General features: G+C 30.5%; 1 protein-coding gene across 2 annotated transcripts in view; it reads right to left on the bottom strand.

Annotated features, from left to right (window-relative positions):
- Nucleotides 1–27,831, bottom strand: part of LOC149784851 (serine/threonine-protein kinase tricornered-like) — a 163,849-nt gene that overhangs the window by 38,644 nt on the left and 97,374 nt on the right. For both annotated transcript variants that reach the window (XM_089978419.1, XM_089978420.1), the window contains exons 5-8: nt 11,252–11,335; nt 10,755–10,878; nt 5,804–5,958; nt 1,612–1,714 (exon numbers count right to left, since the gene is read on the bottom strand). In XM_089978419.1, coding sequence (XP_089834545.1) covers nt 1,612–1,714; nt 5,804–5,958; nt 10,755–10,878; nt 11,252–11,335 — 466 coding nt within the window. The remainder of the gene's footprint in view (nt 1–1,611; nt 1,715–5,803; nt 5,959–10,754; nt 10,879–11,251; nt 11,336–27,831) is intronic.

The following is a 27,831-nucleotide window of genomic DNA, read 5'->3' as shown; positions in this document are numbered from 1 at the left end:
CCGTTATGGATCACTGCCATCTTACCTCTGCGTGGGTTTGAGTCTTGGATTCAGCCAGTGTGGGTATGTGAGAAATCTTGCCAGTAGCTTCTCGTGGGTTGGTGGTTCTTTCTGGGGTTTTCCCGGATTCATCCTCCACCATTAATACTGGCCGCCATGTATAGCCTATCGTGTGCTGAAAAATGGCATTAAACCCTAAAACAACAACAACAACAACAAATCTGCATGATACAAGCTAAATGAGGAACATGCTACCTATAACACACTGTTATGGGAGCAAATATGGTGTCAAGATTTGTCACTTGACATTCTATGCAGAAATTAAATCAGTTTATCTATTTCCACTATTGACATAACATTATGTAAGAAAAGCCAATGAACAAAGAACGCAATTCAACCACCTTGAAGATCTCAATACCCTATGTTAAACAGAGCAATTGAATGGAGTTGAATGTAATATGAAAGACTGATCAAATACATCTGTTCACTGTGACAGATCATTTTGTAATGAGATATGACACAGATGGTAACCAATGTCAATTTATGTGTACTGTATTAACAGTTCTTATAAATCAATTGTAAAATATACAGACAAACTACAAGGGCAGTAAACACCAAGTCATTTAATCTTGTCTAGCGTAAATAATATAGGTCATGACCAGGTGTTCCAGGAAAATCAGTCATCAATTATCCATTATCAGAACATTAATTACTGAAGGCACTAAGACAAAGTGTCATTTCTGTCACTAGACATTTTTGGATGTGTGACCTTTTACCAGTACTGTATATATTGGCTTATAAGTCAAGACAAACAACAAAGACCATGATCTCTGTAGCTTAATGTGACTGCCGATAAGGGTCTATGTTGTTTGTTCTACTCATTACTCCTAAAAAATTGCAAAGAACCAGATCTACCATATGTGATGGCAGATCTGGGTCTGTGCAGTTTGCAGTTGGACTCTTCTTATAAGCATGTACATAGAGTATTACAATCTTCATTTGTTTAGTTGTAACTTTTTTTTTTTATCTTTCAATGACTTGTTGCAACACCCCCCCCACAGACTTTTGAAAGGTGTGTCCACCAAGAAAATGGCAGTTGACAAGAAACACTGTAGAGAAGTAAAATATCAACATTTTTTGGAAATAATGCTCACATGATTCATGAAAATTGTTGACCAATCCTAAATTTTTGGACTGTAATTAAAATATTTAAAAACTGTGTGCCAAATTTTTAATTTTTGCAGGACTTAACAATCGTGAGTCAAGATGCAACCCTTCAATTATATATAGTACCAAATTTTAGAGGTACATCTTTGACCAGGAAATGTCATGGGGTTAATAAGTAGATGGATTGACAAATAAACAAAACCTAACAAAATATATTTCACCTGCATTATTATTGTGAGTAGTAAGAGTCACACTAGTCTAAGTTACGTACCATATTTCACAATAATATCCCAAATCGTTTTGGACTTGTGCTCAGGAAATGAAAGTGTAACAGACAGACGGATGGATGGATGGAACCAGTTACAATATCCCTTGTCTATGATAAAAACACCAATTGGTTATCACAGAATTGTGTAGCTATAAATTGAAAATGCGTATACTTACTGAAATTTCCTGTTTTTCCTAAGTGGAGATCTTTGTAGAATTCTGTTCTATGTGACTTTTTCAAACCAGTACACAAACCAAAATCAGATAATTTTATATGGCCCTGAAACACACAGAAAGAACCTGTCAATCTTTAAAGATGACAATAAACTCAGCTCGTAAAAAAGATAACACAATCAACAACGCAGTTCCAAATACAGGATAAACAGTATACAAGGGATTGGTCTTTTTTAAACAATTTTGAAGATACATCATGGCCTATTCTAAATGTATCCATGAAAAATGGGTCAGCATACATTTATATTCTCCATTTGTATCACTCATTTGACTTGTTGCTAAGGATTATCACTATAAAGTTTATGTCAAACAGTAAAGTTTTTCAACAATAATGTGCCAAGAGACCCATCTAATTAGTTATGGGGATGGTACTACAAAAAAGCATCCTACAATCAAAAGTTGCCAAAACAATCAAAAGGGGTCAACTGACTTGTAATTAAATATATGCCTATTACAGGAGGTTTACAATACTATAAAGGGGTTAACTGACTTGTAATTAAATATATGCCTATTACATTAGGTTTACAATACCAAAAAGGGGTTAAGTGACTTGTAATTAAATATATGTCTTTTACATTAGGTTTACAATACTATAAAGGCGTTAATTGACTTGTAATTAAATATATGCCGATTACAGGAGGTTTACAATACTATAAAGGCGTTAACTGACTCGTAATTAAATATATGCCTAAAACATTAGGTTTACAATACCATAAAGGGGTTAATTGACTTGTAATTAAATATATGCCTATTACATTAGGTTTACAATACTATAAAGGCATTAATTGACTTGTAATTAAATATATGCCGATTACAGGAGGTTTACAATACTATAAAGGCGTTAATTGACTTGTAATTAAATATATGCCGATTACAGGAGGTTTACAATACTATAAAGGTGTTAACTGACTTGTAATTAAATATATGCCTATTACATTAGGTTTACACTACCATAATGGGGTTAATTGACTTGTAATTAAAAATGTGCCTGTTACAGGAGGTTTACAATACTATAAAGGGCTTAAGTGACTTGTAATTAAATATGTCTTTTACATTAGGTTTACAATACTATAAAGGCATTAACTGACTTGTAATTAAATATATGCCGATTACAGGAGGTTTACAATACTATAAAGTGGTTAACTGACTTGTAATTAAAAATGTGCCTATTACATTAGGTTTACAATACCATAAAGGGGTTAAGTGACTTGTAATTAAATGTATGTCTTTTACATTAGGTTTACAATACCATAAAGGGGTTAAGTGACTTGTAATTAAATATATGCCTATTACATTAGGTTTACACCACCATAAAGGGGTTAATTGACTTGTAATTAAAAATGTGCCTATTACAGGAGGTTTACAATACTATAAAGGGGTTAAGTGACTTGTAATTAAATGTATGTCTTTTACATTAGGTTTACAATACCATAAAGGCGTTAACTGACTTGTAATTAAAAATGTGCCTATTACAGGAAGTTTACAGTACCATAAAGGGGTTAAGTGACTTGTAATTAAATATATGCCTATTACATTAGGTTTACAATACCATAAAGGGGTTAACTGACTTGTAATTAAATATATGCCTATTACATTAGGTTTACAATACTATAAAGGGGTTAATTGACTTGTAATTAAAAATGTGCCTATTACAGGAAGTTTACAATACTATAAAGGGGTTAATTGACTTGTAATTAAATATATGCCTATTACATTAGGTTTACAATACCATAAAGGGGTTAACTGACTTGTAATTAATAATGTGCCTATTACAGGAGGTTTACAATACTATAAAGGGGTTAAGTGACTTGTAATTAAATATATGTCTTTTACATTAGGTTTACAATACTATAAAGGCGTTAACTGACTTGTAATTAAAAATGTGCCTATTACAGGAAGTTTACAATACTATAAAGGGGTTAAGTGACTTGTAATTAAAAATGTGCCTATTACATTAGGTTTACAATACTATAAAGGGGTTAATTGACTTGTAATTAATAATGTGACTATTACAGGAGGTTTACAATACTATAAAGGGGTTAAGTGACTTGTAATTAAATATATGCCTATTACATTAGGTTTACAATACCATAAAGGGGTTAATTGACTTGTAATTAATAATGTGCCTATTACAGGAGGTTTACAATACTATAAAGGGGTTAAGTGACTTGTAATTAAATATATGCCTATTACATTAGGTTTACAATACCATAAAGGGGTTAACTGACTTGAAATTAATAATGTGCTTATTACAAGAGGTTTACAATACCATAAAGGGGTTAAGTGACTTGTAATTAAATATATGCCTATTACATTAGGTTTACAATACCATAAAGGGGTTAATTGACTTGTAATTAATAATGTGCCTATTACAGGAGGTTTACAATACTATAAAGGGGTTAAGTGACTTGTAATTAAATATATGCCTATTACATTAGGTTTACAACACCATAAAGGGGTTAACTGACTTGAAATTAATCATGTGCCTATTACAAGAGGTTTACAATACTATAAAGGGGTTAAGTGACTTGTAATAAAATATATGCCTATTACAGGAGGTTTACAATACCATAAAGGGGTTAAGTGACTTGTAATTAAATATGTGCATATTACAGGAGGTTTACAATACCATAAAGGGGTTAAGTGACTTGTAATTAAATATATGCCGATTACAGGAGGTTTACACTACCATAAAGGGGTTAAGTGACTTGTAATTAAATATATGCCTATTACATTAGGTTTACAATACCATAAAGGGGTTAATTGACTTGTAATTAATAATGTGCCTATTACAGGAGGTTTACAATGCTATAAAGGGGTTAAGTGACTTGTAATTAAATATATGCCTATTACATTAGGTTTACAATACCATAAAGGGGTTAACTGACTTGAAATTAATAATGTGCCTATTACAAGAGGTTTACAATACTATAAAGGGGTTAAGTGACTTGTAATAAAATATATGCCTATTACAGGAGGTTTACAATACCATAAAGGGGTTAAGTGACTTGTAATTAAATATGTGCCTATTACAGGAGGTTTACAATACCATAAAGGGGTTAAGTGACTTGTAATTAAATATATGCCTATTACAGGAGGTTTACAATACCATAAAGGGGTTAAGTGACTTGTAATTAAATATGTGCCTATTACAGGAGGTTTACAATACCATAAAGGGGTTAAACTATAAAGTATTACAGTAACTATACTTTAAATATGGGTTAAATAAAGTACATGCCTATTGTGGGAGGTTTACAATACTATAAAGGGGTTAACTGACTTGTAATTAAAAATGTGCCTATTGTGGGAGGTTTACAATACCATAAAGGGGTTAAACTATAAAGTATTACTGTAATTTAAATATGGGTTAAATAAAGTACATGCCTATTGTGGGAGGTTTACAATACCATAAAGGGGTTAAATTATAAAGTATTACTGTACTTTAAATATGGGTTAAGTAAAGTACATGCCGATTGTGGGAGGTTTACAATACTATCTGCAGATGCATAAACTGAACAACTTTAGAAATACAATACACAGGTACAATTAATCATTCGTGATTTATTGCTTTTTTACTCAGAACTATGTGTTATTGAAACAACAGTTATACCAGTTTATTTCTTTACACTAGGCCAAATAAAAAATTGCATGATTCTGGTCACCTGACCCACCCAGTTTTTAACTGCCAACTTTACAATTTTTTATGTAAACTAAAAACAATTATGGAAATATGACAAACATTTTCATGGGAAAGAAAAACCATTAACAGAAGGGATATAAAATGATGACTGAAGTTCAATATGCAAATGGCGTTTTTTCTCAAGTTTATGCTCCACTTAAATCCATCCAGACCACAAAAACACCCCAACAAAACAAAATTTGTACCGACCTATATACCCTAAGGTCATTTTCAGTATACCAGAACCACAGTTTTTTTTATTTGGCCTTAGTATGGTTAGGTCAGCAAATATTCTAGGCTGTGTAGATCTTTTTGGGGAACTATTCCTTTTTCATAATTTTGGTACATGGTCAGTATTCCAAAATACAGAATTATACATGCAAATTACAAGTCAGCCAGCTGGAAGTGGTCTGACCATGTCAGAAAGTAGGATAGGAGAACAAGAGACCTACATACCCTGTTGTCAAGCAAAAGGTTGTCAGGTTTGATATCTCTATGTATGAATCCTAGATTGTGTATATAGTCTATTGCTAGTACTGTTTCTGCTACATAGAACTGTGTCTGTTCTTCTGTCAGTGTGTCCTTCTTCATCAGGAGGGTCATCATATCACCTGTAAACAACACAAACATACACATGAACAAACAGTAGCATTATCAATTTAATATCTGCATAGGCATTTTACAAATAACATGTTTCACTTACTGTAATGAAAACCAGGAAGTGGATGTTGACCCTGATCAAATATTTTACTGTATATACTCACGAGTCTAATTTCAAACTGCACAGACCCAGATCTGCTGTTGCATAATGCACCAGCAGATCTGGGTCTTTGCAGTTTGTTATGAGTAATCACAAAAACAAACAATATAGACCATTATCTGCAGGTGCATTATGCTATGGCAGATCAGGAGCTTTGTTGCTTGCTGTTGACTAGAATTATGAGTATATATACTCGAAGTTTCTGCCAATCACCAATCTCTGGCTGATGCATTAAAATGCATGCCATAGTAAACATTGCAAAAGAGGTATATTACAGCAACGCGTGCCAATATACAATTTGAAGTAGCCAAAATGAAATGACTGTAAATTCATTTTTTATTTGTTAGGAACCATTTTTTCTTTGGATTTTATGGCTGACGCATAAATTTTAAGACCCAATGAAGAATGATTACTTAGAAAATAAGAACCACTTTCCCAATCCATAAATTTAAGTAACAACAAAAATGTAACTGCTAAATTTTTAAAATTTACAAGCCAGAAAATAAATGGCTTCACAGCAATTTTCCCAAATGGTTATTAAATCTCATGAAATCTTTTGGTTGTTGCGTTTTCTTCCAGGTCTAAAGTAGCAACTGAGAAATGTTTTGTGAACACAAGCAAAATTGTGACAAGACATCATTTTTGCTAAACTACTTCCAAAATCTATTACTGCAAGTCTGTAATATCCCGTTTTGGCAAAACATATAGTAATGTCACAGAACAGGACCACTGCACAAAGCAGAGTCCATGAAATAATAATAATAATAATAATAATAATAATAATAATAATGTTTATCTGGTCCTTTTGGTTCCACTATAAGATTCTATGGTGCTTGAATTAAGTTTCACAAAAACCTCAATATTGTGATAAGCAGTATTTAAAAGGAATGACTTCAAAAGAAAAATAACTTAATCTGATAAAAGATGAAAAAAATGTAGTCAAATAAATTTTTTAAGTTTAGGGATGGAACATCATAGATAAACTATTACTATCTGAATAATTTCGACGATTCAACAGCATGAAGTTGATGTGAAGAGCTTATTTTATCATAAACAAATAAAAGAGATCTACTTTGAGGCATCAAACCAAGATCTATTTTTCTAAAATTTTCATTAAATTTCTGCCCCATTTGAATTCAATGTGTTAGATAATGCACACAAATAAAACAGTGTCTTACAAATTTCGTTTTACTTGAGTGTTACATAAATATAAATCTATGACAACAGTTCTGTAAATTGAATGTCTGATGAACAATTGTTGTTGAACTTGTAAAGAGCAAGACATAGGTATTATTTTTATGATGCCAGTGATGACATAGGTATTATTTTTATGATGCCAGTGATGACATAGGTATTATTTTTATGATGCCAGTGATGACATAGGTATTATTTTTATGATGCCAGTGATGACATAGGTATTTCTTTTATGATGCCAGTGATGACATCGGGATTACTGTCAACGTACTACACTTACGTTTTGGAAAGTAATGCCACTTTGGATCAGTATTACTATAAACCTCAAGTCTGTAGCCCAATTCCACATAACGTGCATAATGTCACAGAATGACATCATTATTTCCTGAAACAGTCTTTAAGGATATCACTGTGATTGCATAAGCATCACCCTGTGTGTGTTTGTGTGTGTGTGTGTGTAATAGGTCCCAATTTCACAAAACATTTAAAATTTTGATTTTTTTCACAATATTCCACATACATCAATGATTAATGTTTCCATGCATTATCTTTAGCAACTAATAAGATATCTGCATCCTTTCCACTATCTTTACCGTGAAAAAAATATTAATATTGTCCAAAGCATTAAATGAAAAATAAAATAAAATCTCAATTGAAGCAGAAATTAAACTGGGACCTGATAAACAGGAATTTTTGAGTGGAAACAGGGACCTGATAAACAGGAATTTTAGAGAGGAAATCTGGGACCTTATAAACAGGAATTTTAGAGAGGAAATCCAGGACCTTATAAACAGGAATTTTAGAGTGGAAACTGGGACCTGATAAACAGGAATTTTAGAGAGGAAATCTGGGACCTTATAAACAGGAATTTTAGAGTGGAAACAGGGACCTGATAAACAGGAATTTTAGAGAGGAAATCTGGGACCTTATAAACTTTGAAATATTTTAACAGTATCTGTCTGTCAGTAGTTATAAAAGATGACTCACTTAAAACCTGGGTGTTCTAGCGAGGATCATGTGAATATTGCTAAGCAAGTCTTTCGGTGATTGTGACTTCGTGTTTAGCATGGACATGATCGAATATTCAAAGAGACTGAGCAAATCTGTTGGTCAACTTTCAGAAGCACAATTCAAAGCTTACTGGGACAATAAGTTTTTGTTTTTTTTAAATACAGCTAGGGTGGTTATTTGTACAGTATTAAACAAGCTATTAAGCCAAGGTAGGGCCTATGTTGCATTATAAATTAACACACAAGACATACCTGTAATCAACTGTATCTTAAAAATAAGATGAGCATACCCTAACCCTTAATGAGTGAAATAAAACATGGTGCCAATGCAAGAGGTGCTTCTCTGATATATTTTCCAAAAAGGGCCAGCGGTTACTGGCACATAAACAGAAGACAAGACAAATGAAATGTAACACTAAACAGAATATTGTTGAAGGAAATATTTTAAAGTGATTTTCAATTTGCAACAAGTAATTATTCTCTTATCGTGTTACATACAACACAACCAATAAGGTGGTGTCCTTGAAAAAAGATGACTATTCTCCACATGTTAGTGAGCAGCACACAAGTGGACTGTGTTTTACTGGTAATTCTCATGTTTTACTGGTAATTCTCATATTTTACTGGTAATTCTCACTCTGTGGGAGGATGTATTCATGCTGAATGGACGAGGGTTTTTTGACATGAAAAAGTTAAACCTATGCAATTTTTGCAGCATTCAGAAAATGGAACTCCTCCAATTCCTGTGATTACTTGTATGACTTGGCTTATAAGCAACTATATACAGTACATTAAATCAGTTCCAAAAAAGGTAATAATTACTAAAAAAAAGAATGGAAAATATTACTTCGTCATGAAGCATCTATAATCGAATATTCAACAATTCATCAAAATTGCCGTGATTGAAGATCACAGAATACAGAATAATCCATATGGCTGATCATTTTGCCATTAGATACATTTACTGAGGTCACATAAGAATTCTAAAACAGTATGTCCGGTTAAGATGAGCTCTAATGACTGTGGTGTTGGTGGGGGGTTGGGGCTCACTGTACTATTATTTCTATGAAGAAAGGTGTGTAACATTTACATTTTTTCAATGCTCAATGACACAAAAGCTGCAATCATGCTATTTTATGTTTGAGTTCTAACATAGTTCAAAGAATTACATTACAATGAGGTAATAAGTGATGCTATAATGATTATGTAATAAGAATTACATTACAATGAGGTAATAAGTGATGTCATAATGATGATGTAATAAGAATTACATCACAATGAGGTAATAAGTGATGTCATAATGATGTAATAAGAATTACATTACAATGAGGTAATAAATGATGTCATAATGATGATGTAATAAGAATTACATCACTATGAGGTAATAAATGATGTCATAATGATGATGTAATAAGAATTACATCACAATGAGGTAATAAATGATGTCATAATGATGATGTAACAAGAATTACATTACAATGAGGTAATAAGTGATGTCATAATGATGATGTAATAAGAATTACATTATAATGAGGTAATAAGTGATGTCATAATGATGTTGTAATAAGAATTACATTACAATGAGGTAATAAATGATGTCATAATGATGATGTAATAAGAGTCATCTTGAGAAGACACATCAGCTAAGTTCCTTAGTTATGTAACAACTCAGAGTCAATGTACCATATGGTTTAGAACTTGTCAACTTTTAGCCTACTTACACTATTACCCCAATGTCTAGCTTTGTATATTTTATACTAATTATCTTATCACCCCTATGTTCTAGCTTTGTCTATTTTCATACTAATTATGTTATCACACTAAGGCCTAGCTTTGTTTATTTTTATACTAATTATGCTATCTCCCTACAGTCTAGCTTTGTATATTTTATACTAATTATCTTATCACCCCTATGTTCTAGCTTTGTCTATTTTTATACTAATTATGTTATCACACTAAGGCCTAGCTTTGTTTATTTTTATACTAATTATGCTATCTCCCTACAGTCTAGCTTTGTATATTTTATACTAATCATCTTATCATCCTATGTTCTAGCTTTGTATATTTTATACTAATTATGTTATCACACTAAGGCCTAGCTTTGTTTATTTTTATACTAATTATGCTATCTCCCTACAGTCTAGCTTTGTTTATTTTTATACTAATTAAGCTATCTCCCTACAGTCTAGCTTTGTTTATTTTTATACTAATTATGCTAGCACCCTGTTGTCATGCTTTAGCTATACTTTGCTAACAAAAAAATATTGAGCACGGAAACGTCTATATATGAACACGATGCAACTTTCTTGACAAACATACCTTGCGTGGATGGAATACCCTAAACACTGAATTATGCTCAATAAATGAAAATATTATTGGGCTGACAAGTGATATCCATTGGTGTAGAAAATGGTGCTTTCATATGAATGCTTGTAGGACCTACCTCCTGGAAGAAATTCCATTATGAGATACAGGTTCATAGCGTCTTGAAAGGAATAATACATTTTCACAACCCACTGATGATCTGCTTCTACAAGAACGTCTCTTTCTGCTCGTACATGAGCTACCTGAATAAAAAACAAAGAAACAAAAATACAAAAATAACACATGCATGTAAAATGAAAAAAGCCTGAACTGAACTGGAGAACAGTGTTTACAAATAATGTATTGGCATCACTAAGTCATTCTTTTGTCTTTTCAATAAACAGCATACAACACACTACAATATAATAGTTTTTATTTTATAAAATAATTCTGGATTCAATATTTCTCTTTGAGGTGATTTCACTATCAACAACAATTCAAGGGCAAAACTGTAAAGATGCATATGGCATTAATATTTTTCTCGGACTGATAATGCAATCATTGGAAACTGTCAATATTGTTGGGAACAAAGAAAACAAAATATCCTTGAAAACTGGAGTCTCAAATGGCACATACCTGTTCTTTTTCTATCATGTCTGCTTTTCGTAAAATTTTCATCGCATAAATATGGCCAGTGTCTTTTTTCTGTACTAAACGGACCTGAAACAAAGTAGAAGGATTATAATATTTTTATCAAAGCCAATAAGCTTTTTCTAAAAACACATTAATAAACCACAAAGAAATTTGGCTATATTTTGCATCTCTGAGCTTCCCAGGCATAAATTTCTTGCCAACGACCACCAAGGTAAGCAGCCATCCATTTATAGTTTATTGTTACCTCTGATTACCTTATTTCCAACATCATAAAGCTATCCTTTTGAAAATCATTAGTTGCCATCCTACAACCAATTCCAAGTGCAGCAACTGAGTTTTTATTGCATAATTCTGGGGATTGTTGTCAATAATTATTAATAACTTCCTATTTCTAATATTGCTTCAAATCAGGAAGCAGGAAATAAAGAAAAGTCTCGCATATTGTTCATGTGACTTGTACAGCTTAACAGCTTCACTAAGCAGGCTTGTGTAGAACTTTAAAGGAGTACTTATGAATAAATTGAAAAAAAATAACAAATTCCAGAAAACTCTTGGGAAATGTAATCCTTATAAAAATAAAATTGTCTGATACATGAAGTATTGTCAAATATTTGGGTTTACTTAGATAATCGAAGTCAAGCTTCCATATTTGAAAAGTGTCAATGTCGTTTTGAGTTCTATATACAGCACACAGGAATAAGGTATACAGTGGTCCCCCTCATGAATGTTCCATCCCCCAACCAGCGGTCACCCACTCTTTGCAGCCAGAATCCCTTGGCACTGACGAGTCTGTGTTCAAAAGTAGCCCTCAAGAATGGCCACCCCTCTAACACGACCGCGGTCAACATATTAGTGCACAAATGTAAAATTTACCCCTCACAAATGGCCACATTTTATAATTAATATGTGCCCAGAACCAATATTTAATTACGGTAGGGTAAGTAATCCGATTATCTTTCCCGATGTCTGTTTCTGGATGTCAGGTTTCATTACTGAAAAAAAGTGTTGGCTAAAGTACATGTACTACTAAGAGTATTATTATATCATTATAGTGTGATAAATCAACCCCACTAATCTGTGTTGATAATGATGGACAATATCATCACGGGTGAAGGGCTGATTTATCGGCTTAACATCATTAACGCTGACGTTTGCAGGAAATGGGGAGAGCAATGTTTTAATAGAGCTTTGGCCTTCACACAGTGGATTTTGGGTTGTTATTTTTTTTAATTGCCGATTATGACTGGACATAATTGTCATGATCATAACATGGTCAGATAGAAAGATAGAGATGGGGTTAGCAATGTTTTAATAGAGCTTTGGCCTTCCCACAGTGTTTTTTGTTTAAACTGATGATTACGACCGGACGTATTTGCCAAGATCATAACAAGGTCAGATAGAAATGGAGTCAGCATTGTTATGATAGAGCTTTGGGCTTTGCACAGCAGATGTTTTTTAAAATGGCAATGATGACTGATGTAATTGTGAAGATCATAACATGGTCATATAGGCTAAAAATAGATTTTGTGAATCAACACACACACACACACAGACACAGAAACAACTAAATTTGAACAAAACAGGGTACCAGGCAAAGACTGAAAAATCATGTGACAGTACATATATCACTTCCTTTATAACAAGGTTTTCCATTTACAAAAGTTTCATCTGCAAAATTAAATTGCAGTATTGTACAATTAGCAACATAGGAATAAACCATTACAAAACTTTAACATGTCATCATGTAAATGAAGAAATAATGCTTTAGAAGGAAAAGTAAAAGTTATTTGACTTGATGACAATGGAAAAAGTTCACTTGCCGAAAGATTTAAAGTTGGGAAGACTCAAATAAACAAGATCATAAAAAATGAGAAGAATATTCTCTAGCAGTGGGAAAATGGAGTAAATGGAAAAAGATTTATTTTAAATATAAAACAACGTATGCACCAAGATTTAAATAATGTTTTTGAATGATTTTGTAATGCATGTACCAACAATATCCAACTCACATTCCACACCTAAGAATAAAACACTATTAATTTATGTTACCTTGAAATAACTGTTTTTAAGACAGGAATATTTTAATAATTAATGTTACTTTTAAATGAAGATATTAACTGCTTTAAGTTATATGTGCCTTTCCTGCTATATACACATATACATCCACAGGTCAAAAATATAGTCCCCCGCTGGAAAGGCCACCCGTTTTATAAGGCCACTTTCCCGGTGCAGAAAGGGTGTCCATATAATTAGAGGGGGACCACTGTACATATTTGAACCACACTGGCCGTTAATTAATTCACTGATAATTCCATGTAAATACATGTATTAGAGACATGAAGACGATCATCCCGGAAGATTAAATATGTTCTGTGGAAACACTGTCTATAAAGAAAAAACAGCAGAAAGTATGGCAGATACATTGGAGCTAGATACTTCCAAAATATGAATAATGACTTGAAGTTGATAACGAAAGAAACTGGTGTGTATGAAAACATAACTACAAGCACTCTATTCATGATCTGGTTGTTAGCAATAATCAATGCTTGCAGTAAATTTAAATCACAATGACAGTTTTTACAGTGATGGAGGAATGGACATGCATCTTATGTAATGAATAAAGCTAGCGTTACTGGAAATTAACCCAGTAATGTAGAGATGTAATGCATAAAGCTAGCGTTAATGGAAATTAACCCAGTAACGAAGAGATGTAATGAATAAAGCTAGCATTACTGGAAATTAACTCAGTAATGTAGAGATGTAATGAATAAAGCTAGCGTTACTGGAAATTAACCCAGTAATGTAGAGATGTAATGAATAAAGCTAGCATCAATGGAAATTAACCCAGTAATGTAGAGATGCAATGAATAAAGCTAGCGTTAATGGAAATTAACCCAGTAACGAAGAGATGTAATGAATAAAGCTAGCGTTACTGGAAATTAACCCAGTAATGTAGAGATGTAATGAATAAAGCTAGCGTTACTGGAAATTAACCCAGTAAGGTAGAGATGTAATGAATAAAGCTAGCATTACTGGAAATTAACCCAGTAATGTAGAGATGTAATGAATAAAGCTAGCATTAATGGAAATTAACCCAGTAACGAAGAGACGTAATGAATAAAGCTAGCGTTACTGGAAATTAACCCAGTAATGTAGAGATGTAATGAATAAAGCTAGCGTTACTGGAAATTAACCCAGTAATGTAGAGATGTAATGAATAAAGCTAGCATCAATGGAAATTAACCCAGTAATGTAGAGATGCAATGAATAAAGCTAGCGTTAATGGAAATTAACCCAGTAATGAAGAGATGTAATGAATAAAGCTAGCGTTACTGGAAATTAACCCAGTAATGTAGAGATGTAATGAATAAAGCTAGCGTTACTGGAAATTAACCCAGTAAGGTAGAGATGTAATGAATAAAGCTAGCATTACTGGAAATTAACCCAGTAATGTAGAGATGTAATGAATAAAGCTAGCATTAATGGAAATTAACCCAGTAACGAAGAGACATAATGAATAAAGCTAGCGTTACTGGAAATTAACCCAGTAATGTAGAGATGTAATGAATAGAGCTAGCGTTACTGGAAATTAACCCAGTAACGTAGAGATGTAATGAATAAAGCTAGCGTTACTGGAAATTAACCCAGTAATGTAGAGATGTAATGAATAAAGCTAGCGTTACTGGAAATTAACCCAGTAATGTAGAGATGTAATGAATAAAGCTAGCATCAATGGAAATTAACCCAGTAATGTAGAGATGTAATGAATAAAGCTAGCGTTACTGGAAATTAACCCAGTAACAAAGAGATGTAATGAATAAAGCTAGCATTACTGGAAATTAACCCAGTAATGTAGAGATGTAATGAATAAAGCTAGTGTTACTGGAAATTAACCCAGTAATGTAGAGATGTAATGAATAAAGCTAGCGTTACTGGAAATTAACCCAGTAACGTAGAGATGTAATGAATAAAGCTAGCGTTACTGGAAATTAACCCAGTAACGTAGAGATGTAATGAATAAAGCTAGCATTACTGGAAATTAACCCAGTAATGTAGAGATGCAATGAATAAAGCTAGTGGAAATTAACGTTGAGAGCAAAAGTGCATGCTTATCCTCTGACTTCTAACTGAGTGCATGACTGCAATGCCCGCTATGTACATAACCAAAGATTGTCATTAATATTGTTTAATTCAGAAAACTGTTACCATCAAATTAAGTTGCCTTACTCAACATTTCTTTGAGACGCATTGCAGTCGAATACCGCATGGCATCTTCTTCATGAATTTGTTTTAGTTTATATTCCTTATTGTCATGTATCTCATCACAAAAAAACCTTCAAAACTACTGTTTAACAGAACTATTCAAACAAACAACTGGTAGTGACTCTTAGAAGCCACAACTCTTTGGTCCATATGGAGCTTAACCGTTGTAGTGAAGGATTCTATTTTTACTTAGATCAGATCCATACTTTACCAAAAGTGCATCTAATGAATGGGTTTAGTTTAGTTTACAAAACTCTTACGTTTATGTTCTTGGAAAGAGGAAAACAATCCTTTGTATAATTTTTGCTGTCCACTAATATAATATAGATAATAATTAAGGTAAATTTTAAAATTATCATCTGAAGGGAAGAAATTAAATTTTCTTGTTGCCATCCTTAGTAGACTTTTAAATACCAAGTAATCTGAGAAATACGGCTATCAAAAATACTACAAAACCACTTACAGACAGCTTCACACACAAAAACACACACTGTAAAAGCTTTATTTTTCTAATTATGAAACTTGAGATAATAATAATAATAATAATAATAATAATAATAATATTCAACTGAATTTGCATAGGTTGTTATTTGCAGTTTTCTTTTTTCCATTCGTTACTTTATGTGCCTCACAACCATTCCTTCTACAGTCCTGATAACTGAATGGAAAATTAATATTTTAGGAAAAATTGGAAGACTAGTGGAACATCATATTAATAGGGCATACGAAAATAATGTTTCAGCCAGTGTTTCTGTTGCTTTAGTAATAACGAAAGTGTAACTAATATTGAAAATCAAGATAAAAGTCTTGTATGTATAGTTAATATGTAGTTATAAGTTATTTCACTAAGTAGTTATAAGTTATTTCACTAAGTAGTTATAAGTTATTTCACTAAGTAGTTAAAAGTTACTTCACTAAGTAGTTAAGTTATTTCACTTAGTTATAAGTTATTTCACTAAGTAGTTATAAGTTATTTCACTAAGTAGTTATAAGTTACTTCACTAAGTAGTTATAAGTTATTTCACTAAGTAGTTATAAGTTATTTCACTAAGTAGTTATAAGTTATTTCACTAAGTAGTTATAAGTTACTTCACTAAGTAGTTATAAGTTATTTCACTAAGTAGTTATAAGTTATTTCACTAAGTAGTTATAAGTTATTTCACTAAGTAGTTATAAGTTATTTCACTAAGTAGTTATAAGTTATTTCACTAAGTAGTTAAGTTATTTCACTTAGTTATAAGTTATTTCACTAAGTAGTTATAAGTTATTTCACTAAGTAGTTAAGTTATTTCACTTAGTTATAAGTTATTTCACTAAGTAGTTATAAGTTACTTCACTAAGTAGTTATAAGTTATTTCACTAAGTAGTTAAAAGTTACTTCACTAAGTAGTTAAGTTATTTCACTTAGTTATAAGTTATTTCACTAAGTAGTTATAAGTTATTTCACTAAGTAGTTAAGTTATTTCACTTAGTTATAAGTTATTTCACTAAGTAGTTAAAAGTTATTTCACTATGTAGTTATAAGTTATTTCACTAAGTAGTTATAAGTTATTTCACTAAGTAGTTAAAAGTTACTTCACTAAGTAGTTAAGTTATTTCACTTAGTTATAAGTTATTTCACTAAGTAGTTATAAGTTATTTCACTAAGTAGTTAAGTTATTTCACTTAGTTATAAGTTATTTCACTAAGTAGTTATAAGTTATTTCACTATGTAGTTATAAGTTATTTCACTTAGTTATAAGTTATTTCACTAAGTAGTTATAAGTTATTTCACTTAGTTATAAGTTATTTCACTAAGTAGTTATAAGTTATTTCACTAAGTAGTTATAAGTTATTTCACTTAGTTATAAGTTATTTCACTAAGTAGTTATAAGTTATTTCACTAAGTAGTTATAAGTTATTTCACTAAGTAGTTATAAGTTATTTCACTAAGTAGTTATAAGTTACTTCACTAAGTAGTTATAAGTTATTTCACTAAGTAGTTATAAGTTATTTCACTAAGTAGTTATAAGTTATTTCACTAAGTAGTTATAAGTTATTTCACTAAGTAGTTAAGTTATTTCACTTAGTTATAAGTTATTTCACTAAGTAGTTATAAGTTATTTCACTAAGTAGTTAAGTTATTTCACTTAGTTATAAGTTATTTCACTAAGTAGTTATAAGTTATTTCACTAAGTAGTTATAAGTTATTTCACTAAGTAGTTATAAGTTATTTCACTAAGTAGTTAAAAGATACTTCACTAAGTAGTTAAGTTATTTCACTTAGTTATAAGTTATTTCACTAAGTAGTTATAAGTTATTTCACTAAGTAGTTAAGTTATTTCACTTAGTTATAAGTTATTTCACTAAGTAGTTAAAAGTTATTTCACTATGTAGTTATAAGTTATTTCACTAAGTAGTTATAAGTTATTTCACTAAGTAGTTATAAGTTATTTCACTAAGTAGTTAAAAGTTACTTCACTAAGTAGTTAAGTTATTTCACTTAGTTATAAGTTATTTCACTAAGTAGTTATAAGTTATTTCACTAAGTAGTTAAGTTATTTCACTTAGTTATAAGTTATTTCACTAAGTAGTTATAAGTTATTTCACTAAGTAGTTAAAAGTTACTTCACTAAGTAGTTAAGTTATTTCACTTAGTTATAAGTTATTTCACTAAGTAGTTATAAGTTATTTCACTTAGTTATAAGTTATTTCACTAAGTAGTTATAAGTTATTTCACTAAGTAGTTATAAGTTATTTCACTAAGTAGTTAAAAGTTATTTCACTTAGTTATAAGTTATTTCACTAAGTAGTTATAAGTTATTTCACTTAGTTATAAGTTATTTCACTTAGTTATAAGTTATTTCACTTAGTTATAAGTTATTTCACTAAGTAGTTATAAGTTATTTCACTTAGTTATAAGTTACTTCACTAAGTAGTTAAGTTATTTCACTATGTAGTTATAAGTTATTTCACTTAGTTATAAGTTATTTCACTAAGTAGTTATAAGTTATTTCACTAAGTAGTTAAGTTATTTCACTTAGTTATAAGTTATTTCACTAAGTAGTTATAAGTTATTTCACTTAGTTATAAGTTATTTCACTAAGTAGTTATAAGTTACTTCACTAAGTAGTTAACTTATAACTACATAGTGAAATAACTTATTTCACTTAGTTATAAGTTATTTCACTAAGTAGTTATAAGTTATTTCACTAAGTAGTTAAGTTATTTCACTTAGTTATAAGTTATTTCACTAAGTAGTTATAAGTTATTTCACTATGTAGTTATAAGTTATTTCACTTAGTTATAAGTTATTTCACTAAGTAGTTATAAGTTACTTCACTAAGTAGTTATAAGTTATTTCACTATGTAGTTATAAGTTATTTCACTTAGTTATAAGTTATTTCACTAAGTAGTTATAAGTTACTTCACTAAGTAGTTAAGTTATTTCACTTAGTTATAAGTTACTTCACTAAGTAGTTATAAGTTATTTCACTTAGTTATAAGTTATTTCACTATGTAGTTATAAGTTATTTCACTTAGTTATAAGTTATTTCACTAAGTAGTTATAAGTTACTTCACTAAGTAGTTAAGTTATTTCACTATGTAGTTATAAGTTATTTCACTTAGTTATAAGTTATTTCACTAAGTAGTTATAAGTTATTTCACTAAGTAGTTAAGTTATTTCACTTAGTTATAAGTTATTTCACTAAGTAGTTATAAGTTATTTCACTATGTAGTTATAAGTTATTTCACTATGTAGTTATAAGTTATTTCACTTAGTTATAAGTTATTTCACTAAGTAGTTATAAGTTACTTCACTAAGTAGTTATAAGTTATTTCACTAAGTAGTTATAAGTTATTTCACTTAGTTATAAGTTACTTCACTAAGTAGTTATAAGTTATTTCACTAAGTAGTTAAGTTATTTCACTTAGTTATAAGTTATTTCACTAAGTAGTTATAAGTTATTTCACTAAGTAGTTAAGTTATTTCACTAAGTAGTTATAAGTTATTTCACTAAGTAGTTATAAGTTATTTCACTAAGTAGTTATAAGTTACTTCACTAAGTAGTTAAAAGTTACTTCACTAAGTAGTTAAGTTATTTCACTTAGTTATAAGTTATTTCACTAAGTAGTTATAAGTTATTTCACTAAGTAGTTAAGTTATTTCACTTAGTTATAAGTTATTTCACTAAGTAGTTATAAGTTATTTCACTATGTAGTTATAAGTTATTTCACTTAGTTATAAGTTACTTCACTAAGTAGTTATAAGTTATTTCACTATGTAGTTATAAGTTATTTCACTTAGTTATAAGTTATTTCACTAAGTAGTTATAAGTTATTTCACTAAGTAGTTAAGTTATTTCACTAAGTAGTTATAAGTTATTTCACTAAGTAGTTATAAGTTATTTCACTAAGTAGTTATAAGTTACTTCACTAAGTAGTTAAAAGTTACTTCACTAAGTAGTTAAGTTATTTCACTTAGTTATAAGTTATTTCACTAAGTAGTTATAAGTTATTTCACTAAGTAGTTAAGTTATTTCACTTAGTTATAAGTTATTTCACTAAGTAGTTATAAGTTATTTCACTATGTAGTTATAAGTTATTTCACTTAGTTATAAGTTATTTCACTAAGTAGTTATAAGTTACTTCACTAAGTAGTTATAAGTTATTTCACTATGTAGTTATAAGTTATTTCACTTAGTTATAAGTTATTTCACTAAGTAGTTATAAGTTACTTCACTAAGTAGTTAAGTTATTTCACTTAGTTATAAGTTACTTCACTAAGTAGTTATAAGTTATTTCACTTAGTTATAAGTTATTTCACTATGTAGTTATAAGTTATTTCACTTAGTTATAAGTTATTTCACTAAGTAGTTATAAGTTACTTCACTAAGTAGTTAAGTTATTTCACTATGTAGTTATAAGTTATTTCACTTAGTTATAAGTTATTTCACTAAGTAGTTATAAGTTATTTCACTATGTAGTTATAAGTTATTTCACTTAGTTATAAGTTATTTCACTAAGTAGTTATAAGTTACTTCACTAAGTAGTTATAAGTTATTTCACTAAGTAGTTATAAGTTATTTCACTTAGTTATAAGTTACTTCACCAAGTAGTTATAAGTTATTTCACTAAGTAGTTAAGTTATTTCACTTAGTTATAAGTTATTTCACTAAGTAGTTATAAGTTATTTCACTAAGTAGTTAAGTTATTTCACTAAGTAGTTATAAGTTATTTCACTAAGTAGTTATAAGTTACTTCACTAAGTAGTTAAAAGTTACTTCACTAAGTAGTTAAGTTATTTCACTTAGTTATAAGTTATTTCACTAAGTAGTTATAAGTTATTTCACTAAGTAGTTAAGTTATTTCACTTAGTTATAAGTTATTTCACTAAGTAGTTATAAGTTATTTCACTATGTAGTTATAAGTTATTTCACTATGTAGTTATAAGTTATTTCACTTAGTTATAAGTTACTTCACTAAGTAGTTATAAGTTATTTCACTAAGTAGTTATAAGTTATTTCACTTAGTTATAAGTTATTTCACTAAGTAGTTATAAGTTATTTCACTAAGTAGTTAAGTTATTTCACTTAGTTATAAGTTATTTCACTAAGTAGTTATAAGTTATTTCACTTAGTTATAAGTTATTTCACTATGTAGTTATAAGTTATTTCACTTAGTTATAAGTTATTTCACTTAGTTATAAGTTATTTCACTATGTAGTTATAAGTTATTTCACTTAGTTATAAGTTATTTCACTAAGTAGTTATAAGTTACTTCACTAAGTAGTTAAGTTATTTCACTATGTAGTTATAAGTTATTTCACTTAGTTATAAGTTATTTCACTAAGTAGTTATAAGTTATTTCACTAAGTAGTTAAGTTATTTCACTTAGTTATAAGTTATTTCACTAAGTAGTTAAGTTATTTCACTATGTAGTTATAAGTTATTTCACTTAGTTATAAGTTGTTTCACTAAGTAGTTATAAGTTACTTCACTAAGTAGTTAAGTTATTTCACTATGTAGTTATAAGTTATTTCACTTAGTTATAAGTTATTTCACTAAGTAGTTATAAGTTATTTCACTAAGTAGTTAAGTTATTTCACTTAGTTATAAGTTATTTCACTAGGTAGTTATAAGTTATTTCACTTAGTTATAAGTTATTTCACTAAGTAGTTAAGTTACTTCACTAAGTAGTTATAAGTTATTTCACTAAGTAGTTAAGTTATTTCACTTAGTTATAAGTTATTTCACTAAGTAGTTATAAGTTATTTCACTTAGTTATAAGTTATTTCACTAAGTAGTTAAGTTACTTCACTAAGTAGTTATAAGTTATTTCACTTAGTTATAAGTTATTTCACTAAGTAGTTATAAGTTATTTCACTAAGTAGTTAAGTTATTTCACTTAGTTATAAGTTATTTCACTAAGTAGTTAAAAGTTATTTCACTAAGTAGTTATAAGTTATTTCACTAAGTAGTTATAAGTTATTTCACTAAGTAGTTAAGTTATTTCACTTAGTTATAAGTTATTTCACTAGGTAGTTATAAGTTATTTCACTTAGTTATAAGTTATTTCACTAAGTAGTTAAGTTACTTCACTAAGTAGTTATAAGTTATTTCACTAAGTAGTTATAAGTTATTTCACTAAGTAGTTATAAGTTATTTCACTAAGTAGTTATAAGTTATTTCACTTAGTTATAAGTTATTTCACTAAGTAGTTAAGTTACTTCACTAAGTAGTTATAAGTTATTTCACTAAGTAGTTATAAGTTATTTCACTAAGTAGTTATAAGTTATTTCACTAAGTAGTTATAAGTTATTTCACTAAGTAGTTATAAGTTATTTCACTAGGTAGTTAAAAGTTATTTCACTTAGTTATAAGTTATTTCACTAAGTAGTTATAAGTTACTTCACTAAGTAGTTATAAGTTATTTCACAAAGTAGTTATAAGTTATTTCACTAAGTAGTTATAAGTTATTTCACTAAGTAGTTATAAGTTACTTCACTAAGTAGTTATAAGTTATTTCACAAAGTTGAGAGTTATGTAAATTTGTTTTCTGTTGCTCATCTCATGAAGGTCCACAAAAGCTTTTTCTCTAAGTAATGATTGTATTTGAAATCTTTTTATAATTATCAATGACAGTCTTAATGCTTAAATAAGTCCAAAAAAATTAAACATGACTTTTATCCCCATGAATTTTTAAAAAGGTGGGGATTATGTCTTCCTGTCTGTCCACCTCCATTACTAATGCAATGTATCACCTTCACGATTAAGGACAAAGACTTGTGGGATATGTGCTAAATTTAATTATTAACTTGTGGGATATGTGCTAAATTTAATTATTAAACTTGTGGGATATGTGCTAAATTTATTTATTAAACTTGTAGGATATGTGCTAAATTATTAAACTTGTGGGATATGTGCTAAATTTAATTATTTGAGGTGGTACTGTATTTGTCTAGGTCTTAGATGAGAAAACACATTTATATATAATTCTCTAAATTTTTTTGGTAAATAATTGTATGTCTATTATTAAGGGGCACATCTTTATTTACTGTTAAATTTTGTAGTTGTGATTCCTGTTAAATATGGTATTGTCTGCAGCCATTCAGTCACAGTGGAGTTGTGTAACAACTCAGGCTGACAAGCAATTGAAACAAATAAACCATTATATTGTCAGAATTGTAGGCTCAAATCAGTGATGTTTCCCATTTCAGCCAAGCATTTAGTTTTGTGACCATTTTCCAAATCATCACTCTTCTGCAACCTTTAATGTGTATTAGAACTTCCAAAAATGTTACATTAAGTGGGAAATTACTGGTAAAATATATCTTCATGAGCTAATTAAATCCAAATTAAACTGTAACAACATAATTCTATTTTTTACGCAATATGATCTATCAAGGGAGCTAAAAATTTATAACATGCACAATGGAGAGAATGTTGGCATACCTTTAACTTAAGTTTGATCAAAGTCATCCAACATCTTGATAATACAAGACTATTTAGTAAGTTTGATCAAAGTCATCCAGCATCTTGATAATACAAGACTATTTTGATCAAACTCTAATTAGAAATATAACTGCCTGAGTGTTCACAAATTCAACCAATCAGAAATATAACTGCCTGAGTGTGACAAACTCAACCAATCAGAAATATAACTGCCTGAGTGCTGACAAACTCAACCAATCAGATATATAACTGCCTGAGTGTTCACAAATTCAATCAATCAGTAATATAACTGCCTGAGTGTTGACAAATTCAACCATTCATAAATATAACTGCCTAGACAAATTCAACCAATCAGATCCAAGGCTATGGCATTAATATGCATGAATTGCACTCATAATCAACCAAAGATCTGGTGTATTTACCAAGTATGATCAAACCCCTACAATTTCTAGAGTTATAAAATTTCTCCACCAAAAGAAAGTGACTGTCACCTCATAAATAAGCATGGGTCTTGCTTCATATAGAAATCATCCAACGTAATAACGTTATCAGCATATTTGCTAAGTCCGATTAAACTCAGGTCAGAAATACAGTTTCTCAAGTGGTATGATGCTCAGCCAATCACATGCAAGATCCCCCTCATCAAGATGTGTATATCTTACTCATAATAAAACACATTAAATATTTTGATGATATAAGCCTATTTACTAAGTTTGATTAGTAAATAGTCTAGGGGCCCTGAGTGGCCGAGTGGTCTAAAGCGCTCACCGTTACAGATCACTGCCATCTCACCTCTGTCTGTGTGAATTCGAGTCTTGGGTTCAACCTATGTGGGTATGTGAGAAAGCTTGCCAGTGGCTTCTCGTGGGTTGGTGGTTCTTTCCGGGGGTTTTCCGGGTTCTTCCTCCACCATTAATACTGGCTGCCATGTATAGCCTATCTTGAGCTGAAAAATGGCGTTAAACCCCACAACAACAACAACAACAAAAGTAAATAGTCTAATCAGAAAGAAAACTGACAACCTCAGTCAATCGGATGCAAAATAACCTAATTAATATGCAAAATAACCTAATTAATGTGCAAAATAACCTAATTAATATGAAAGGATAGTGTTCCTTATGGTACTCATCCAAGATTTTAGTAATTCAAGCTGACTAACCAGGTTTTATCAAAACTGGATAAAAAAATACATTCTCTAGAGTTGAAGCAAGCTCAACCAATCACATACAAGATGACCTTATTAAATTTAATATCCATGAATCTTGTATACCATATTATCAAATTCATGTGAGATCTTAATCACATATGCCTACACTCAAAGTCTGATTACAATCCAACAACAAATATGGCTTCCAGAGAAGTAAAAACCTCAGCAAATCAGATACAAGATTTCATTAGTATGAATAGATCATGCTCAGTATCAATCTTGTCTTAGACCTTGATGTGTGTAAATATTCCATGGCTGATCAAACCTGTATAAAAAATACAGTCTTCGGGGTTGTAACAAGCAAAGCTAATCAGATACAGCATCACCTCATACGATTGTGTGAATCTCATCAACATCTAATTCATCTGAAATCTTGATATAAAAATATATTCCATGATATGATAAAGAATTTGGCACCCAGAGTGGTAGCAAACTCAGCCAATCTGATGCAGGACTGCCTAATTAATATGCTGTATCTCAAACATTACTGAACCCATCCAAGTTTTGATTATACAAGCCCACATTTCAAGTTTGATCAGATTCAAATCAAATCAGAAATGTAATCTTCAGAGTGGTAACAAGCTCAGCCAATTAGGTGCAAGATCATTTCATTGATATCCACACATCTCCCACATTATCAAACCCATCCAATGGATTGATGACAAAATTATATATTCCAAGTTTAATTAAAATGTGATAAGAAATGTGTCCTCTGAACAAGCTGAGTATGATCACCTTAACAATATGAATGTATCTCACTCCTTTTCAAAGTCGTCTGAGATCTTAATGATGTATGTATATATAATTGGTAATGAAGAAAGATCAAAATCATATCTGAAACATGGCTTCCAGAGTGGCAACAAGGTAAGCTAAGCAGATGAAAGATAACCTCATTAATAAGTGTGGCTCTTACTCATGGTCGAACTTGTCAGAGATTTGGATGACATAAGCCCATATTCCAACTCCAAAATCGGGTAAGAAATATCTACTCCACAGTTACATGGATACAGCACCATGACTTAAGCTCACTTGGCCAAACTGACAGGTGAGCTATAAAATTCAAATACCAGACTAGAGGATAACCAAGACTAAGGATGATAGAAGACACCACTGCATACTTTGTAAGGTTACTTGGTACATAACATAAATGGAAAGTTGTTGCTATTGTTGTGGGTTTAACGCCATTTTTCAGCACATGATAGGCTATGCATGGCGGCCAGTATTAATGGTGGAGAAAGAACCTGGGAAAATCCCGGGAAGAACCACCGACCCACGAGAAGCTACTTGCAAGCTTTCTCACATATCCACATTGGCCGAATCCTAGACTTGAACCCACACAGACAGAGGTGAGATGGCATTGTAAATGGAAAGCAGATTGTTGCAAAACAGAGATCAAATAAAATCAAGACTGGTGTATTTATACACACTGACACAAACACACACACACGAACAAACACATGTGCAAATAATGCAAACTGAAATGCAATGGTCAGAATACTGATTGCTTGCTGTCCCTCTGTTCCTATTCTAAGTTATCATAATCTAAAAATTAATCTGTAACTACATTTACTAGTATGAAAAAAAATCATCTGTTATTTACTGAAGCCAGTAACTTTGCAGCCTATCCTATAAACAGACTTTGAAGTTAATTTGGTAGTCAATATGTTACATATTTTGCAATGAATTTGTCGATAATTTTATATCTACTGGAATGCTAAATAATAGACCACTGCTGATGCATGTGAGTCATTTGAAGCAAGATTAAATTAGATTTTGATTGGAATGTCGAGGCTCCACATTTACTTGTTGGCATCAAACTATAGTCTATACTCGCTTATAAGTCAAGACAGACTGCAAACAACAAAGACCCCGATGTGCCATAGCATAATGCACCTGCAAATAAGGGTCTATGTTGTTTGTTTCACTGATTACTCCTAACAAACTGCACAGACCCAAATCTGCCAATTAATTATGTGATGGCAGATCTAGGTCTGCCCAGTCTGAAATTTGACTCATGTTATAAGCGTGTATATATGGTATATATGGGGCTTGTGAACCTGCTATCCAACCACAGTATATGACCAAAAGGAAGCAAGCGCTTTTGTAAAAATTCCCATAGTTCCATCATAAATGAAAACTGTGTAAATGGTTATTATCCACAGAGTCTGACTTTGTAAGTAATTTCACACGTTTTCTGAAATATACATCTTGTACTTATGATCGAACCATTTATAAGAGGCATCCAAAAATGCTTGCCCTAAAAATAACATTGAAAGCATCCAGCTGTCCAAAGTCTATTATGACAATGCCATCACATTCATTAACATTTTAAAATAGTTGTTATTTGCATTTTAAAAAAGTTATGTAAATTCTATGACAAATATTTCAAGTATGGTCATTTATATGCATCTTAATATCTTTATCGGTGTGACTAGAATGATAAACTAATAGAACTGCTTTACATTCTGACATGATTTACTTAGATTCAGCAAGTTATCTTCACCTGACACTTTATCAAAACCTGCCAATTAGAACTTAGTCTCCGGGGATCTTTGCTTGAAAATGGAACTTATTATTGGGAAAATGCTGTATTATACTGTACTGTGAAATCTGCATAGCCTCAAAAACAAACAAAACAGATCTCAAACAAAGTGACCCAAGTGGCCCTGAAATTGATCATCTGACCAGCATATTCCCTAAAGCCAAATGTTGGCCAAGAAATCTGAGTTAGGATATAATAAAAAATCAGGCATTTTTAGCTGCTATTAGTTTCCATTAAAAAGTTTTAAAGCTTTTTACTACTGAAGAAAAGACAAATTTAATCATGAGCTGCAATATATATATATATATATATATATATATATATATATATATATATATATATATATATATATATATATATATATATATATATATATATATATATATATATATATAAGTACACACAAAATTGATTTTACTTATGATCATGTTTAATATTCAACCACTGGACTTCATGCATCCTATTGGTTGATTTGATAATATTTAAAGCAATGCACACTGAAATGGAACATACACAAATGAACCCTCCCCCTGAACCTGAATGTCACCATAATTTTGTAGTCTAACAAAATACAGACAAAATACAGTACATTCCAAGTCTCCCTTTTAAGTTGGGT

Source organism: Sinohyriopsis cumingii, chromosome 13, assembly GCF_028554795.1.
Source record: "Sinohyriopsis cumingii isolate HCF-2022 chromosome 13, ASM2855479v2, whole genome shotgun sequence".
Classification (NCBI taxonomy): Eukaryota; Metazoa; Mollusca; class Bivalvia; order Unionida; family Unionidae; genus Sinohyriopsis; species Sinohyriopsis cumingii.
The sequence above is the reverse complement of the archived record's forward strand: the minus strand, read 5'-3'. Positions and strand labels throughout refer to the sequence as shown.